The sequence below is a fragment of the Osmerus mordax genome, chromosome 6 (assembly GCF_038355195.1).
Source record: "Osmerus mordax isolate fOsmMor3 chromosome 6, fOsmMor3.pri, whole genome shotgun sequence".
In the NCBI taxonomy this organism is placed as follows: Eukaryota; Metazoa; Chordata; class Actinopteri; order Osmeriformes; family Osmeridae; genus Osmerus; species Osmerus mordax.
Window position 1 is genome coordinate 7,504,370 of NC_090055.1, and position 18,441 is coordinate 7,522,810.

General features: G+C 50.0%; 3 protein-coding genes across 4 annotated transcripts in view; 2 read left to right on the plus strand and 1 right to left on the minus strand.

The window, feature by feature from the left end:
- The first annotated feature begins 41 nt into the window (after positions 1 to 41).
- fbxo43 (F-box protein 43) lies at positions 42 to 3,872 on the plus strand. Of its 2 annotated transcripts, none has more exons than XM_067237197.1 (5): positions 42 to 129; positions 1,011 to 2,497; positions 2,646 to 2,748; positions 2,935 to 3,123; positions 3,327 to 3,872. In XM_067237197.1, the coding sequence occupies exons 2-5, from the start codon at positions 1,029 to 1,031 to the stop codon at positions 3,573 to 3,575; spliced, it is 2,010 nt and encodes a 669-aa protein (XP_067093298.1). In that variant the 5' UTR covers positions 42 to 129; positions 1,011 to 1,028; the 3' UTR covers positions 3,576 to 3,872. The 2 variants fall into 2 exon arrangements, with proteins under 2 accessions (XP_067093298.1, XP_067093297.1); XM_067237196.1 differs by lacking the exon at positions 42 to 129 and adding an exon at positions 589 to 647.
- A 371-nt stretch (positions 3,873 to 4,243) lies between these two features.
- On the plus strand, positions 4,244 to 13,756 carry LOC136943921 (regulator of G-protein signaling 22). Its single transcript, XM_067237408.1, has 22 exons — positions 4,244 to 4,326; positions 4,401 to 4,429; positions 4,541 to 4,603; positions 4,776 to 4,955; positions 5,059 to 5,144; positions 5,648 to 6,256; positions 6,463 to 6,627; positions 6,797 to 6,980; positions 7,140 to 7,271; positions 7,608 to 7,709; positions 8,565 to 8,759; positions 8,843 to 8,935; positions 9,049 to 9,218; positions 9,334 to 9,496; positions 10,142 to 10,300; positions 10,774 to 10,842; positions 11,283 to 11,441; positions 11,550 to 11,729; positions 11,810 to 11,983; positions 12,168 to 12,254; positions 13,112 to 13,220; positions 13,614 to 13,756. Exons 1-22 carry the CDS (start codon positions 4,305 to 4,307, stop codon positions 13,712 to 13,714), a joined length of 3,231 nt encoding a protein of 1,076 aa, XP_067093509.1. The 5' UTR covers positions 4,244 to 4,304; the 3' UTR covers positions 13,715 to 13,756.
- A 412-nt stretch (positions 13,757 to 14,168) lies between these two features.
- LOC136943922 (intermembrane lipid transfer protein VPS13B-like) overlaps positions 14,169 to 18,441 on the minus strand; it is a 167,511-nt gene continuing 163,238 nt past the window's right edge. Inside the window, 6 exon segments of the mRNA XM_067237409.1 lie at positions 14,169 to 14,803; positions 15,121 to 15,394; positions 16,109 to 16,211; positions 17,250 to 17,426; positions 17,604 to 17,774; positions 18,010 to 18,186. Of these exon segments, the coding sequence (XP_067093510.1) occupies positions 14,555 to 14,803; positions 15,121 to 15,394; positions 16,109 to 16,211; positions 17,250 to 17,426; positions 17,604 to 17,774; positions 18,010 to 18,186 (1,151 nt within the window). The 3' untranslated portion in view covers positions 14,169 to 14,554.

The following is an 18,441-nucleotide window of genomic DNA, read 5'->3' on the forward strand; positions in this document are numbered from 1 at the left end:
CTAGATAGAAAACAGGGTGAAGGAGGAAGAATCCTAGCGAGGGAGTGCAAGAAGGTGGTACTTGCAACCTTGATGCAACACAAACGGAATTCACGATATTTTTACTGACAGCTTGCTTGTTGTTAAAGGGTAAGTCGATGGCTTTGCGCTGAATTACTGAATTTCTTATGCATTTAAAACGATGGGCTAGATACTAGCTAAATGGTGTTGAACCAAACTAGCTTACATGTAGCTAAGCACAATGTTTATTTCTGCATTGGGCAAACTCAAACAGCCAATGTGTATTACACAATAGCATGTATAAAGATATGCATAAATTCTCCCACATTGTGGCCATTTTGGAATTTACAGTGACATATTGCTGTCTAATATTTTCCCAATTGATGGTTGGCGAGCGGCGAGTAAGTTTGCCAAATGGTACGCTTGGATCGACTCAGACTATGGGTTGTATATAAATGAGCCCCATGGGAACGTCGAAGCCAGCTGATGCCTGATGATGCTGCTATAGTGCTAGCCTGACTCGAAATATGGCGGCCACAAGGCCAATTTAGGCGGGCGATAAGAATGGTAGTCATGGGGATTCCAAGAGCGGACAATTTAAACTGAGCGAGGGGATTTAAATTAACCTTGCTGCACGCGCTCACATGGTAACGGCCCCCTTGTTGTTAAGCTTTGCCTACTGCTTGGTTGTGTTTATAAACTTTAAGACGAACGGAAGCTTTGGATACTTTGAACAGCATAGTGAGCTATATTCCACTAATATTCCAAGAAAGCTGCGAACTTGGTCATAGCAGTTTTTCCCTTTCTCACTCCAAAAGTGAGTTCAAGTTAACACTAAGGCTTGTAGAGCTTCCATTAATTAATTGTCTCGTTTATAAGTAAAAACTTGCAGTACAGTAGCTGGCAAGCTATACTGATATGGTGGTTGGCCACATGAACAAACGTTACAATGGTTTGAGGTTTGGGGTGTGTAGGTATGTTTTCATACCACTGTGTCACTGTTTGCATAGGGGGATCCTGAGAAGAGAATGGAGCACAACATGGGTTCAGATGTCCAGTTCCAGACCAGCAAGAGCAAACACTATGGCAGTTCCAGTGACAGTGGGTACCTGGATTCATTCCACAGCCCAGAGATGAAAACTGGGCTCAAATGTGACCCATCACTGTCTTTTTGCGAAGACGGCTTTCATGAAACACCCAAAGAGAACTTCCTGCAGAGACGTGAACCCCGCTTGTCCCTCACTCCCAAGAAAGAGAAAGACAGGGAGCCTGTCAGATGTCTAGAGAAAGAGTTAAGGAAGGAGCAGCCAGTGGTCACTGGCTGGTGTGAAACTCCCAAAGTATCCAAAAGGGATGCCTCTCTCAGACGACGCCTTCTCATAAGCCAATCTGTCACAGAGGGTAAAACTGAGCTCACTGGAACGCAGTGTACCAGAAAGACTGGACCCTCGGTCAACGTGAGGTCTCAGCGCATCAGCTCTAATGTTTTCCTCTACTCTCCCGAGTCCAGGTTGATGGGAGCTTTAGCCACAAGCACTTTAAGACCTGAGGAGTTGCCTCTTTCCGGCAGAAAACGGCGCCTCATGTTCTCTCACGTGAAAACCTCCACCCTTGAAGATGGCAACTGCAATGTAGCCAACCTCCCTAGGTTCGAAAAGAGGGGGTCCGAGTCCCTCACGGACACAGACTTGGACGAGAGCATCATCTCCTCCGATTGCCTCACCACCGACATGCTGGAGACACCGTGCCACGCCAAGTTCCTGTCCGTGGTGAAGGGGAGCTTCGAGACGCCCATCAACCTGGCAGCGAACCTCTCCGAGAGCCTAAGCGTCCTGAGCACCCCCTCGTCAGCCACGCCCAACCCCAAACTCGACACCTCCATGTCCGAGGACAGCGGCTTTAACTCCCTGGCCCTGGACAAGTCTCACGACTCCTCCGTGGATCACGACGGCTCCTTCCAGGACCTGCTGCCGTCCTCCACGGGAAAGGAGACGCCCCGCCTGGCTGAGCTGAAGAGGAGGTCCAGGCTGGAGCGCCAGCGCAGGCTTTCCACGCTCAAAGAGGGAGGTTCCCAATCTGAGGAGGAGGCCAGGGCCACCAGCAAAACCCTCCGGGGGAAGACCCAGACCGACCAGGGACAGCAGCAACCTCAGCCACGAGGGAGCCTCTCTAAGGAGGACGAGGTCTTCCTACAGGTGACTCCCCTCCGAACTGAAACCTCCAGGCTGGAGGACCTGTCCCTGACCCCAGCCCTGCAGATGGTCCGTGCCATGAGCCTGCGGACCGCGGGGATCCTCCCGGAGCAGACCAGCTTAGAGGAGCTATTGAGGGCCTCAAACACCCCAGAACCTTTTAGGACCACCATGCCCCTGGCCGGGCTGATTGGCAGGAAGATCGGCCTGGAAAAGGTGGATGTCTTCACGGAGCTGAAGAAGAGGAACCTGAGGCACATCCTGTCTATGGTTCTGAAGCAGCTGTCCCCTGAAGATATCTATAGGTGAATGTCTCTTATTGCATTACTTGGTTAATTTGACCAAACAAATGCTCTGAAGTCAGTAACCCTAACACTTGTTGTAGACCTATAGCAAGCTGCAAGATTATTATGAATTGAATTATTAAGGTGTTGTATGGGTTATTTTCCACAGATTTAGTCAAGTTTGCACTTCCTGGAATTGCATCATCCAGCAAGACAAGATGGCCACTCGTAGGAGGAAACTTTACCTGAAGGAGGTGAAGATGGCGTTAGAGGTGAGGAGGATATGCCTACTTGACCATTGTTGTTTAGACCAAATCATGGATCTTGGTCTTGTGTGTATTATATCACCTGCAGTGGGCTTTTCAAGTCACCCCGGCCATGTGCTGTCAACTGGGATGGTCAGGATGCTTTCCTAATTATAATGACTAAATCTGTTCCTCTGTATGTTTGTATCGTAGCTGGGCAGTGCAACCCATGTTCCTGATGCTGAGACCAGGCTGAACCTGTTGAACAGGTCTGCTCTCCGGTCTGTCCAGGCCCAGTCTACCACCCCCAGCACTCGCACCCCCCAGTCAGCCCACAGCACTGGGACCCCAGTCCAGCACAACACTTCGTACTCAAGCAGCAAACGGGACAAGTTCCTACAAGTGAGTTTACCCATTAATATAGGCTTCTAGTTCTATAGGTTTAGTTTCCATCGTGTTCAACTCTTGGCATCATACTCGAAAGGGCAACCAGCACATTGCTGTGTACAGATAATGCTCAAATGTATGTCCTGTTTTTTTATATACATTATATAAATATTTTTATTTTAATAATGCATACACTAATGGTCTGTGTTTCTACCAAGGTGGCAAAAACCCTCTTCAACGATGAGTGCCTAAAGGCATGCCCCAGATGCCAGCACCCGGCGCGATGCCACTCCGTCAAACGGGAGGGTGTGTGCAGCACAGCCGACTGTGGCTTCCAGTTCTGCACAGCATGCCTGTGTGCCTTCCATGGGTCCAAAGACTGTGAGAGCTTGTCTGCACATCGGCGCATGAAGAAGGACGTGCTTCCAGGGAGCGCTCAGAGCAAGCGCAACCTAAGGAGACTATGAATGTATGAGATTTTTTATGTGGCTGTGATTGAAGCTGGAAAGTTACCTACAGGTGTTTTTTTCGTACTTTTTTCGTTTTTGAAACATTGTTGGGATGTTTCATATTTTTAATTATGAATCTGAAATGCCCTTGCCAGTAGATTTCCAATCAGACATGAAATGTGTTATTGATCTGGCTCCTCTTTGCACAAATGGATGTACATAATTTTCTCTTCTCTGAACTTGATTCTCAAACTTTTATCAGTGTGTCTTTGTATATATTGTTGACATCTGTACTACTGTTACAGATTCTTTTAAATAAAGGTTATTTTACAATTTTATGTCAGGGTTTTACATTATTTATTATTCAAATAAACCTTAACTGCACACCAATCATTTATTGTCCAATATCTCCATCTAGTGGCTGGTTTGAAGGCAATGAATTCGTTTTAAAGTAGATAGGGAAACCGGTAGAACATTATTCCCATGTCGCTGGATAGTTGTCTTTTTGTATTTAATTAAATAAAAGGTAATGCTGATACTATCGTAAAACTTGTATTCGAAAATGAAGGACAGTCTAGATTAATCTTTAACTTGACTTCCTCCTCAGTGCAGTGTGATTTGAGTTCACCTCCATAGCAACGTAGCTACGTGTCTTAATTATACTGAAAGGTTTTGTGGTTAGGAAGTGGCACGATTGGTCAGAAAGTTCTGTGTTGATTGAGGTTATTGTCGGAAAACGCTTGAAGAATGAGCGGACAGTTTATCACAGGTGAGAGCGGAGACATTCCGTTTCTCTTCAATATGAATCTCAAAGATTTAAATGTATTTTTCCTTTCCCCTTAGATGCACCTAAAGTCACAGCCGACAGCTTCGTGAGTAAAAGATGTTGACAAACTCCAACTTTTGTTTGATATACCTTTTGTGAAGCATGACGTAAACGGCGCACATGTCTCAATAGCCTAATAGACCGTAAATATTTTCAGGTTGACTATTTGACATCAGACGACACTCTGTTCCACTTCTTCAATGAGTTCTTGAGCCTGCCGGTAAAGAAGATTTAAAGCCAGAAAGGCTACGCTGTTGTAGGCTACAAAAGTTGGCATAATTATGCGGACAATCCTTGATTTACCACCTTTATTTCCATTCAAAATGTATTTGGAATTCATTAATCAGACTATCCGGTTATAAACTAATGATTTCCACCTTCACCGCATTCAGTCCTTCTCCCAGGCCGTCACCTACAACCGGCAGACTGGTGTGTTTGAAGAGGTGAGCGATGCGGCAGAGTCTCTCTCCAGAACCATCCACTCAGCCTTGAAACACTGCAAATCCAAACTCTTCTCTGACCCGTCATGGCTTACTGCTACCCCACTGGTTGATAACCACTATTCTGTCCTCGTAAGTTCATTCAGCGTAGTCTCGTGTTGGCGTTTATTCAAATACTAATTTGAGGATTTTTGTAGAGGAGAAAATCATTAATTGTGGATGTCTTATCCAACAGTACTTGGACCAAAATCAAGGATTGCAATGGATCCTAAAAGAAAGACTACCCTTTTTTATTCAGAGCGACTGCTACTTTGAGTACAGGTAATAGTACAATATAAACAGGTAGGATATAAATCCAAACCGTTACCAGCAGGGTGGTCACAGCTTGCCTTGATAGCGTTTCCTTTGCATGTTGAGACATGATCTTTCTCCCACACCAACAGTGCACTGTTTGCTTAGTAAGTCAAATTGACCGGGAAGGTGAAGTGTTGCATAGTAAACACTATGTTCAAGCAGAGAGGGCAGTTAGGTGTAGTGACAGGTGATCTGTGGTGCAACGTAACATGCCTCCTCCCTCTGCCCTACTTCCTGGTCATCTTCCTCATGCCACGACATTGTCAGTGTGGGTGTGTTCCTTTCATGATCCTATCAGGTGTCTGACCCACAACAACCTCAACATGGCTGGCTTGTGTTCAGCCTTGTTGTCCATAGGATACGCTGGATGTGTTAGACACTGTACTAACTAGGGGACTGGGGATTGGTCGATCGTGGTCTTCATCTACAATACAGGCTCATCACAGGTGCATCTATGATGTCTCTCCCAGGCTGGCAAAGCTGCTCTCTCTGAGGGATCCTAGATGCCAGGGACTGGGGGTGCGAGACTCTTCTGGTGCCTCAGTCCAGAGCCCCCTGACCCAGGGGGAGGAGGAGAAAGGGGAGCCACTTACACCCCCTATCCAAGGACCAACTGTCTACCTCACAGAGGCAGCAACTGCAGGATGCTGTTACAGAGACTGCAAGTGCCACAGTCCTTCCCGTGGCCCATTAGACCACCTAGCTGCCAGTCTGGTGGCGGAGGTGCTCCGAGACGTGGGGACAGAGATGGACGACTACCTCAACCTGTCAGAGAAAAGAGCAGAGGCTACTTACGAGTGCTGTATCCAATCCGAGCAGAGGACAGAGGCTAATCGCTGTGGGATGGGCGTGTCCAGTGAGATGGACAGAGGTATCAAACTGAAGGAGGGGGGCAGGATGGGGGCAGACCAAGAAAATGACCTTGATGCTGGTTTCCATGGTGCAAGTATCTATGGCAGCAGACAGGGTATTGAGGAGTTCAAAGCGTTTCTACGAGGAACCCCTGGAGAGAAGATGCTAGGTCTCTGGATGGACATAGAGAGACTCAAGACCATGGAGGATGACGACACAAAACACAGGTAACCCTAATCCACACGTACCCTGTGGTAGATAAGAGTAGCCGGCTGAGGTATTAAGGGTGACAGTTGGGGACTTTTTGGTGGTGTTTGGGAAACCTGTGGGGGCATTCCAGGCCTGTTTTGAGGATTAGTGAAATGATTGAAGTTCCTCAAGATCAATCCTAGTGTCTGTAGACTGTGATAGAATGTTCCGTCTGTCTGACAAGACACCTGATCCAGATGAGGCAGTGCTACCTGCTGAGCAGCACCGGGGAGGCCAGGCTCAGTGTGGAGCTGCTGTCCAGGCTGGGGCTGGCTACCTCCCCCTGCTGGAGGGAGGACAAACTGTACCCGATCCAGCCCTGCATCACACAGGCACTGCTGCTGTACTGGTGAGACAGTTCAATCTCATAAGATTTTACTCAAATTATTGTTTCTATATGCCACAATTCCTAAGGAAGGGGTCATAGTTTATAGAGGCACAGTTGTAAATAGTCTGTATTGCACTTAACACTAGTCCATGTTTGAGGTCATTCGGTGTCTGGTTGCTATGTGGTCCAGGGGTCCGAGGTTCCTGTCAGCCCAGTCTGGGTCTGAGGACGGTCAGGAGTGTGACCTCAGGCTGCTGGAGAAGAGACAGCTACGTCCTCCCTTGGGTATCGACCCCAGTCCCCGCTGTGTCACACTCCACCCCCTGCGCCCCGTCACCTGCTTCCCCTCGGCTCTCACCTCTGCTGACCCTCAGGTAGTTCTGAGACACAGACCCTGTTCACACTTGGTTTTAAAATACGTCTTGGTGATCCAAACAGTGTCCAGCTGACCGACTTGTTCAGATTTCATAAAAGGGGTCATAGACTAAGAATCGGGCTGGGAACTAGAAGCGTGTGTGTGTGTGTCCTGTCAGCCAGGAGGCCCCAGCTGTAGCCCCAGTCCTGTGCTGGGGGGGCGGAGGATGGAGAGGATGCTGACAGCCCTGCATGTGGACCCCCAGGCCGGACACTTCTTCACTGGCTTCTGTGAGCGTTCTGGAAACCAGGTAGCCACTGCCGTTCCCCTCGCTGCTCCGGGGCAGCGGGCCTTTAACCCTGGTCCTCAGGGGGCCCACTGATGTTTCCCTGCTCCAACACACCAGATTCATAAGAAGGGTCGTTACCAAACTCTGCAGAAGCCTGATAACGACCCTTCATTTGAATCAGGTGTGTTGTAGCAGGGAAACATCTCAAACATGCAGAACAGTGGGCCCTGAGGTGGTTGAAGACTCCTTCTCTAGAGCAAGTGTTAAGTTGCATACTGATCTAGATCTATGGCTTGGTATTGGTGACGTTTGTTGCCTAGTGTGGAAAGCAGTGTTGGTGACTGTGATGTGTCTTAGCTGTGGCACAATGCTGCCCTCTGCTGGTGGGACCTGCAGCAGTACCACACACTCTTCTATCAGGATGGACTGGATCCCTACAGAGTAAAGAGACTTGCTCAGGTAGGTAGGACGCACACACCCGGACAGATAAAGACACCGAATGACCTTTCATTGGAAGGGGACCATGGTGGCATGAAACAAACTCCAAGACCTGTCATTTATACATAATATACACAGGCGCACACACACACACACACACACACAATGGGCATTGGACCAGGCATATGGCTGCCAGAAAGCCCCTCTGTAGTAAATCAGGCCTGAAATGCAGAGCCGTTTAATGGAGGATCAGTAACACTCGTGCGACGCTGTCCCTACTCACGAAACCAACAGCCCCTGGTGGTCTGGTGTGCTTTAGCTATGGGCTAATCTTGGCCTTGGGGGACATTGGTGAGTGTTTTGTGTGAGTGTGTGCCTGCGCCAACCTGGCAACCAGCCTGGCTGCTCTTGAAGAGGTGAGGATAGCTCCTGGGGTCCAGGGCCAGTTTTGTCCCTCAAACGGGATCGGAGCGGACCCCCACGGTGACCCTGCGTGCCAGCGTAGACACACACACACACACGTACACACACTCTGGACGGCCCTCAATAAGCCCTGCTGAAGGGTGCCCATAAAAACAAGTGACTCAGAACTCTGGTAAACAGCGGAGCTCCGAATCAGAACCACCCTCTCCGGCTCCAACTGGACCAGACTAGAAAACATGCTCACTCCCTAATCCTTCCTATAAAACAGGATGTTCTGCACATCAGACTTTCATAAGGCTTTTAAAGTGGCATTGGGGTGACACAAGAAAAGCATCACAGGATGTCTTTGAATAGTTATTGAGTACTACACCAGACCGTACAACAACCACCGTTTTAGCCTATAACTCAATTCTTTTCAAGTTTCTATTCCCTCCTCTCCCCTCTCCTTTTCAGATGCTCTACTCCACCTACGTGTGCAGCGCAGCCCAGAGGGGTGTAGGGGTGGTGGAGGAGATCCGGAGGAGGGTGTACCAGTGCCTCAGCCCCCCTTTTGAGGAGCTGTTTGATGGGGTGGAGGAACACATCCTCGCCCTGTTGCTGGAGCCCTGGACACTGCTGCAGAGCAGAGACACGCACGCCTACCAGAGGGTAGGATCACTGCATGTAGGGGAGGGTCTATATATCTTTCTGCAAGGCCAGGCCACAACAACGTGTGTGTGTGTATGTGACAGGTGTGTGTGCGGGAGGAGACTCGCCAGGTGGACTCTGAGCAGTACAGGGAGCTGCAGACTCTGTATAGGGAGGCGGAGCATCGACGCTTCCTGGTGAGGGCAGCAGAGACACCTGACCTTCGCCTCTCACGCCTTCCCTTCTCTCCCAGCCACGGTTCTTCTTTCCATCCACCTACCTCTCTTTCATGACCCCCCCCCCCCTCCAGCAGGTGCAGCAGCAGGGCACTTCCGCTCTCCCGCCACCAGAGGGCCCCAAGGCTCCAGACTCCTGGGACAAAGTTCCGGAACGTTACCGTCGCTACCGCCTGGGCTCCCTGCTGCGTCACCGCATGGAGCTGGATCACTTCCTGTCCTTCCTGGAGGAACACGCCGCCAGGTGGGGACACAGCCAATCAGATGAGTTCATCGTGGTTGTTTAATAAGTGAGGATGTTGCACAAAATGTCTGGTGTTCTACTTTAACGTTTTCCATTTTTGTGTGTGTGTGTTCAGCATACACCTGACGTGCTGGCTGGATGTGGATCAGCTCAGAAGGACACCTCAGAAAGACAAGGTCACACGAGAGGAGAGGTCCAAAGACATCAAGACCAAGTACCTCAACAGGAAGTACTTGTTTGGAACAGGAAGTCCCGCCTCTGCTGAGCAGCAGGAGGATGTAGGTCAGACCTATCCTAAGGACTGGTCACAGATACGTTTATCTAATAAACATGAAACTACAAATAGGGCTACCCTTAGTGTATAAAAACTACAGACATTTGACTATTATGGAATAAAAAACTACAAACAGTTCCAAGATCAAGGTTGTCAGGCTGACATACTGCCATGTCTTGTTGACAGCTCCAGTTTCCAGTTAGGGTGGAGGATGAGATGGTGGTGCTGGAATGAGGGAGAGAGGGAGTTGAGAGTTCTCTGCGTGAGCGATGCAGAGAGACTGACAGCTTTTATGACCCAGGCCTCTAGTCTCAGTCACACAGCATGATGTATCCCTCTCTTTCTCTCCTTTCTTCCCCACGCTCTCCCTGGGACTGGTTCTCATTTCCGAGGGAAGTGAGAGAGAATGAGAGACAGATAGAGAGGGGGAAGAGAGTGACAGAGACGTGGGAGGCTGCTTGATTCCCAGAAGAGCCAGAAGGTCTGATGGGAGATCTTCCAGTCAGGGTCTCCTGCAGTTCATATCCTGTGGGCCGGAGGAACCCTTGTGTGTTCGTAGAGCTTTCAGAGTGACGTTGTCTCCACCCTGTCACACACACACACACACACACTGTTACTGAGTATTCACTGTGTGTGTGTGTGTGCACAGCTACTGCGGCTGGCTGGGGGATGGGGCCGCCTGCAGCAGGGCCGTCTCTCTGGTGCGGTCCTGGTGGAGGTCCAGAACATCGTCAGGGGTTACCTGGAGAGGGAGTGGCTTCCCCTCTTCCTGGCCACGCCCCAGTTCTACCAGAGACAGACACTCAAGGTAGCCTAAAGGCACTACAGGCTTGCCTGTCTGTCTGTCTGTCTGTCTTTCTGTCTGCGTGCCAGAATATTATCTACGGCAGTGGTGCTTCTCTCCTAGTGTGTCACATGCTGGTCTGGCCTGTCATGTGACACCATAACACACTCTCAGGTGTCTTCATCAGGGAGGAGGCCACAGATTTCCCACCACCTGCCTTGTTATGTTCTCATGTTGGGTCATTAGCGACACAAACTAGCTGCCGTCCTGCTCATTAGCTAATGAGAGGGTGTTTAGCATTACACACTAGGTGGTGGAGGCAGAGAGAGAGGGGCGGGGTTAGATCGTTTGTGAAAGAAACGGAGGAGGAGGGAAGGACAGGAGGGGGAGGGAGGAGAACGAGTGATGGTAGAAGAACATGGTAATTAAGAGTAAACAGAGTATCATGTTGAAGCTGTTGAGGTGGCTAAGCAGAACCTCTGTCTCCCTCTCTCCAGCCCCGGGCAGCAGACTCCGTGTCAGACCAGGTGTATCAGAGACACAGGAAGAAGAGAGAGGTGTGGAAGGTAAGTGGCCTTCTCTTAGTACAAGTCCAGGGCCACAAAAACAAGTTTGTTGCTAGTTAGCGAAATCTCAATGAAAGTGTGGGTGAATATCTGGGTCTAAGATCAAGAACTAAACTCCTCAAAAAAAGTTTGGAAATGTTATTTAGGTCGATTATTCCTCCTCTTCAACAATACCAATTGGTAAATATTTTGGGGCCGCAACCCACACGGTTAGCTGTGTTGCTCATTCCACGAATGCACGATCCTTACAAGTTCCTCGTACCTCGTTGTAAAGGTGACTAATCAGGCTTTCCAACGATATAAAATACAATACAAATGGGTATTATTGAAGGGGAGGAATAATCGACCGAAAATAAAGTTTCCGAACCTTTTTTGAGGAGTTTAGATTTAGATCAAAAACTCTTGATCTTGATCTAGGTTTATGTCTGCCCCCCCTCCAGGCTGACGGCTCCAGGATGAGCTCGTCCCAGGAGGTGCTGGCCCTGAGGAGAACCCTGCTCCATCCCTTCACCTGCCTCCAGTTCCAGACCTTCGTCTCCCTGAAGGGCCACTTCCTGGAGAACGACGTGCTCTTCTGGATGGAGGTGCAGAGGTACAAGGTAAACGCCGTCAGTGGATACAAGAACATCCCAGTGATCAAGTAGGCAGGTTTAACAAAGGGTGGTGGTGCTGGAGGTGACGGTCTGTGCCCCCCCCCTCCCCCCCAGGACCTGTGCCACTCCCACTGTGACGAGGCTGTGGTGCAGAACAAGGTGTCCACCATCATCAGCTGCTTCCTGAACTCGTCCGTGCCCCCCGCCGTGCAGGTGGACGTCCCCCCCGAGCAGGTCCAGAACATCCTGGAGAGGAGGGCCGAGCTGGGGCCCTACGTCTTCAGAGAGGCCCAGGTACTGGAGGTGGCCCCGTGTGTGGGTGTGTGTGTGTGAGCTTACTTTAATAGCAAGTGCACATGTTTGTGTATCCCCAGATGTCAGTGTTCAGCGAGCTTCTGAAGCTGTGGCCCCAGTTCCAGGCGTTCAGGAGCGGTGTTGAGGAGGAGGAGGTGCTGCCACTCCTGGAGAAGAGGAGGAGGAAGCAGAGAGAGAGAGTCCTGCGCCGGAGGAGGAGAGAAGAGGAGGAGGAGGAGAAGAAGAATAAAGAGGTAGGAACATGGAGACCACAGAGTCCTCCACTTCACGGAGAAAAGACAAGATTCAAGTTGACATTTTGATATTATTCATTTTGAAAACACGCTTATGTTTCTGATGTATAGTTAAACTTTGGCCCTCACACATCCTGGTCTGTGAACCTGATCCTAACCTGAGGTGTGTGTGCTTACTGTCCAGGAGCAGGAGCAGGGGGCCCTGTCTGAGGAGGAGGAGGAGGACAGACTGACGGGACAGAGCAGAGAGCTGTCTTACCCCAGCCAGCAGGTGTTCTAATCAGCACTAGGGGTGTGAATCTTTTGGTACCCCACGATTCGATTCAAATAGATTCTTGGGGTCACGAATCGATTAAAAAATCGATTCAGGATTTTTTATCAAATTTTGATTCAATATATTCTTACATAAAAAAAACAAAAACATAAATATTACTTAACTGATATCGGATAAATGAATTATCAATTGGCAGCCACAGAGGGTTCCTGCAAAGTTATTTTCTACAAGTGTAATTGCCCTTATGACACTACTAAATGCCAAAGGACAACGTATGTTTTGTTTCTGCTAATGCCAAGTTATAAAACAGAATACTCTGCCTTCTAATCATACTTACAAAACAAGTAAAAGTTTGCTGAAGGCTTTCTAATAACTCGTTCACGAACTACAGTGACGATAAGTAGACTTATTTATTTCTGCAACACGGTTAAATATATAACAGAAATGTACAGCTTACCTTCTATTAGGGGTGGGAATCTTTTGGTAGCTCACAATTCGATAAAAAATCGATTCACTATTTTCGATTTGTAATCAAATTTCGATTATATGCTTACATAATTTTTTTATTTGTGAATCGATGTGAATCGCTAGAAGACTGAATCGTGATGCATATGTGAATAGATTTTTCCCCCCACCCCTAATCAGCACTCATCCACAACAGGTCTGTCTCTGTTGGTGCTGCTGCTGTTTTTAATTCAGCCTTGAACTTGAACAACCAACTTACTTAACTACCAGTCATGTTAGAGCGTTGTTCGACAGTGACTCACACAGGTATCGGCTCAGACAGATTTAGTATCAGATGTGATAGCTGAGCCTGTATTGACGTCTCCGTGTGTGTGTGCTCGCTCCATCAGATGGCGTGGTCTTACTCCATGTACATGATGGCCCTGGAGAAGGAGGAGCTTCTGCTGAGAAGACACGCCCACCTAGAGCAGGGCGGAGCCTCTGACTCCACTGTCTCAGGTAACATAGCCCCTGACAGCCAGCCAATAGGAACAAGTCAGGGAGGGGGTAAGGAGGCTCCTGGTCATTGGGTGTTAATGTGCTGTGGTGGTGGTTAGGTGGAGCATGGAGTGTGTGATTGGGTAGATTGCTAATGGACCACAGTGGTAATGTATTTCTAATGGCTGCTAGCTCCAGCCCTCCTCTGTGCAAGTCCAGATGGTCATCATCATCATCTCTGGGTCATGTACACTTGAGGGGGAGGTTGGGCACGTGGAAGCACAGGTGTGTGTGGGTGGGGCCCAAGGTCATCACCAGTTGATGGACAGATAAAATGGGGCGAGTGTGACAGTGTTCTTTACCGCTCATAGTTCAGAACGAAGCCCTTTTCTCCTCTCCCCCTCTCCTCTCCAGATTTGTTGTCGTGTCCCAGTGTGAGGTCAGCAGGCAGCAGACCCCGGCACTCCGTCCTGTCTCCCAGAGCAGATAGCGCTCCCCTCCCCAACATGGAGTAGAGATGACCACCTCTTCAATGGAATGTAGGAATGAATGGATTAATTTATTGATGAAGGGATGTTTTTTGAAATGTCTTGTACAGTAGAGCTTATAATTACTACTCGTGCGTGTAGTTATAAAAGACAGTAATGTGAAACTGACCGATGTATTCAACGATAAACCTGATTGTATCAATCAACTCACCTAGATTTAAATTTGAAGATGACAAAATAATTACAATTAAATACTGAACTTATTATTCAAATGTTTTATTAGAATGTAATATTGTACTATTAATACAATAACTATATATATATTATTCATTTACACCATCGGCATTAGTTTACAAAAATGTTAAATTCTTACATAAAGTTGTCTGCGTTATAACGGATTCATACAAAAAAAGGCAACATGAACAACAACCATGTTTGGCAAAAATGACGTATAGAAAATAAGACCCCTCATCAATCATACAATGTATTACATCTTAAATAAAATAAATGAACAAGCGAGCTTACATTTTGGTTGCCAGCTCTATTTTCCTACAGTTGTTTAACATGTAAATCACACAAACTTCTCTAGGTGCGAGGGGGATGTAAACATTAGTAAAGTATACGCAGCACAGAAATAGCGTTTAGAAAACATATAAATACATCTGGAGGTGCATTGTTTTCCGTAGCAAAAGCCCAGGTCTATCCTAGCTGTGTTGGTGAAATGTTGGTCACTCGTACAATGGTTAGACAAAGTTTGATAAACGTCCCTTTTTCATGGCTCTCTATGTTGTATTGTATTGCATAAACAAGTCCCAGGCATCTAAACATTCAACGAAAGGCCGTTTGTGAATCCACAAGCCGTGTGTGTCAGTGGAAGCCGACTCGCAGCGCCTTGTTCTTCACCATGGTGAACTTGCTGACGAACACGGTGGCGGCGGCGGGCTCCACTAGGTAGCGGTAGCTCTTGCTGACGGTGGGCGGCGGCTCGGCCATGGTGACGGGGGGCTGGGCGTGGAGCGAGGCGCTGGACGGAGACAGGTACTGGGACGCCCTGCTCACGTAGTCCACCAGGCGGCGGTACTGCAGCTCCGACAGACGCTCGCGACCACCGTCGCCCTGATGGGAGGACAGGCGTCACGCTGTTAGCTGGTCCTCACTTCACCCATGACCTCTCCTCCTTTCTCTTCTTCCTCATCCCCCCCCCCCCAGGCCCTCACCTCCTCCCCCTCTCTTCCCTCCCCTCCCTCCAGGACCTCCACCCCCTGCCTCACCTCGGTTGCCCCAACCAGGGCTTCACCTGCCTCATCCTTTCGGGTCCTCACTCTCCCCCCAACTCCTTCACTTCCTCCCCCCCCCCCCCACCCACCACTCCTTCACTTTCTTCCTCCCCCTGCCTCATCCACACAGGTCCTCCCTCCCCCACCCCCACTCACCTCAGCGTCGCTGGTGATCCTGGCCTGCTGCAGGGTGAGGGTGAGCTGGCCCCCCGGCCTGTGGGGCTCCTGGCCCCCCAGGCAGGGCTCCTGCTGGCAGGCCACCTCAGTGACGGGGAAGGCCTGCTGCTGGGTGTCCTCACTCAGGCTCACCACGAACAGGACCTCCCCGGTCAGCAGCAGGCAGCCTGCGTGCTCCTGGCCCGACCCGCTCACGATGACCACCTCCAGCGCCATGTGGACCTCCGGGCGCCCCAGGGACTGGAGCATCTTCCTGTTGAAACGTGCGCACACGTGTAAGGACACGCACACGCATGTAAACACTCACGTGTACACGCCGACGGCCATGAGCAGGCACGCACAGACGCACACAGCAGGCATACATCACACACACACACACACGTTCAAGGGCAGCTCACACAGGAAGACATTCTCCGCCGACGAGAGACCACACACAGTCCACCCATGCATGTACGCCATAGTGACCATGCACATCAATACCAGTGTATATATGTAATCTAAGTGACTACATATGTAGTACCTTCTGCAGCATTCCTTAGCCCCCCCCCCACATACACGTGCGTGTGCCTGGCCGAGAGCTGTGACATGTTCCCCTGCTGTGTTTGTGTGTGTGGGGGATGTACATTCCTACCTCACTACCACCTCACTATCCTACCTACCCCCGTAACCTCTCTACCTATCCCCGCTGCTCCCCTTCCTACCTCCCTCCCTCCCTCTCTCCATTTCCTTTCCCCTCTCTCCCTAACCCTGTACCAACCCCTGGTCTGCCCCTCCATATGCGCCATGGAATCAGCTCTGGATAGAATCACTGTAAAAACCGGAGAAGGTCGCTTCTCTGGGAGCTTTGGCAGAGTGCTTATAAAAACCTTTAATGTGACATGTGTGTACGTGTGTGATAGTTGCCCTGCGCAAGGTATAGGGCAGGGATCGTGCGTGTGTGTGCCCGTGTGTGCGCGTGTGTGCTTACCAGACGTATTTGACGTGGCTGTTGGGGGCCAGGGCTGACTTGCCTTCTACGGGGAGGTACAGCTGTTTAGGCAGCTGCCACAGTCCTGCTCCGTGAAGGATACCTGTTACACACACACACACACACACACACACACAGAACAAGGTTAGCATACCAGTCTATCGTGGGGCCCCAGGAAGCCATACACCTACACTACACATGTATGCTCAAGTACTTCTTAACACCCCCCCCCTCCCCACCCACACACAGAAGGCTTGTACCTACACAGAGACCCCTGTTTGGTCCCCACGGCCCACAGGATGAGACAAACTCGCATGTTGTGTGTGTGTGTGAGAGAGGGTGTATGTGTCTCAGAGGGAGGTCATCCATGTGCGTGGCGCTGCTCCTCATTCCAGTGTTCTGAGCGTTGGCCCGAGCCAGTGATGTCATGTACTTAAAGCAGGTCATAAAACACACAGCGAGCCGCTCATGATGTCACTGCTGGGGTACTCTGGGCCGGGTTCTGGGCCGCGTGTGGGTGTTTGCGTGTGTGATAGTCGATCCGAGTAAGTGGGTGTGGGGGGAGGGGGGGTCAGTCCCTGGCCAAACGTTGCTACCATGCAACAACAGTCCACTTAACCTCCCAGCCCTGGCACCCCACTTAGTGGGTGTGCCTGAGTGTGGGTGTGCCTGAGTGTGGGTGTGTGTGTTGGCATAAATGTGTCTCTGCAAGCAATTTTGAGCGTGTGTGTGACTGCGCGCGGTGCTGTGGGCCAGGTAGATTAGAGGCGGTCTTGGGGGAGTCGTAGCTCTTACATGGAGCTGTGCACCTCGTTGGCTGTTAATGTACTGGAGCGCTGACCTGTTAGCACATGGCGCCCCCGCCTCACCCAACACACACACGCACACCCTGCCTAGCAACCCCCCCACCCCCTATAAAACACACAAACCACCAAGAGCACCAGCCCCTCAGAGTCAACAGGTTTTTCAGCAGCTCATGGTCTAGCCTCACACACACACACACACCTGGGCCAAGACAACCGAATGCGAGATCGCCGGCAAACCAGATTGACTTATGTGTTGTTGTTGTAATGTGGTAATGCATACACGCTAGTTAGCATGGCGTTAGCGTAGCATCTCGTTTCTGGCCAGTCAGTCTCACCGTATCCTGTCTGGGAGACCAGCTCGGCCGCTCCTCCGATGGGCTTGGTGAAAACTCCCACAATGCCTTTCCCCACTCCGGAGATGACGCCGCGGGCCGTGCTGCCCGCTGAGTTGGGCGCCTCCCACGTCCGCTGGAAGTTCTGCATGGGCTGGTCCACGATGCCAGCGATGGCCCCTAACACACACATACACACACACGCACTAACATTACAAACCACAATCCATAGAGTATAACCAGTAACGTTTTTTCCTTCTGTATTTGTGATGCAGTATAAAAGTGACTTTTGCACAGTACGGTATGTATTGCCAATTCTCCTGTGTGTGTGAGTGTGTGTGTGTGTGTGTGTCGTACCCAGCAGGCTGATGCCTAGGCGGGACAGCCCCTGTCTCAGCCCGTCCCCCAGGCTCTCAGGCAGCTGTCTCCTCCACTCCTCCTGCCTGGTGTAGTGCTCCTCGTCCAGGGAGAGGCGGTCCATGTTCCTGGCCAGGCTGGTGGCCAGGTTGGTGATGGATGTCAGTGTACCTGGAGCACAGTCACACAGGCTGTTACATACATGTATACATAGTTACCATAGTGAGACTATACTTTATTTTATAGAATAAACCAAACAGTGTAAAAAAAAAAAAAAAGCGATCCAACATATGTGCCATTGACTGAGTTCTGTTGTATTTTCCAACTGGCTGATTCGTGAACTGATTGATTGGTTGCTGGATGACAGGCGTCTGTGCGTGTCGCCCCTAGCGACGGGGGGAGGTACCTTTGGAGATGTGTTTGACGAAGGAGGTGGTTCCCCGGGAGACCCCGGTGACGAAGGCTCCGGGCCCGCGGGTCAGGCCCTCGTACGGCAGACGGAAGAAGTCGGCCACGCCGTTCCCGATGCTGCGGACCAGACTGGCAGGACTGCCCAGGATCTCCAGAGACCCCACCACCCAGCCTGGAGCGCACACACACACACACACACACACAGTATAAACATATGAACACATATATACAAACACACAGGATACCAAAATATGGAAGCACATACACTCACAGTTTAAACACATATGGATACACACACACTTATATACATTTGGGGACACCCACAAACACACACCTGTCAGTTCCCGGCTCCACCTCATAAACAACATACAACCCTTCAGTCCTCTGACTGCATGACTCCTCAGTAATCACACATGTTTACGACCGT

What these genes read in the sequence shown, in the direction of transcription:
- fbxo43 (XM_067237196.1), top strand. An exon ending in TCCCCTGAAGATATCTATAG is followed by an intron (nt 2,498 to 2,645) that starts GTGAATGTCTCT and finishes TATTTTCCACAG; the next exon opens with ATTTAGTCAAGTTTGCACTT. An exon ending in AGGTGAAGATGGCGTTAGAG is followed by an intron (nt 2,749 to 2,934) that starts GTGAGGAGGATA and finishes TTTGTATCGTAG; the next exon opens with CTGGGCAGTGCAACCCATGT.
- LOC136943921 (XM_067237408.1), top strand. Translation starts at nt 4,305, where the DNA reads ATGAGCGGACAGTTTATCACAG. An exon ending in ACACGCACGCCTACCAGAGG is followed by an intron (nt 8,760 to 8,842) that starts GTAGGATCACTG and finishes TGTATGTGACAG; the next exon opens with GTGTGTGTGCGGGAGGAGAC. An exon ending in ACGTCTTCAGAGAGGCCCAG is followed by an intron (nt 11,730 to 11,809) that starts GTACTGGAGGTG and finishes GTGTATCCCCAG; the next exon opens with ATGTCAGTGTTCAGCGAGCT.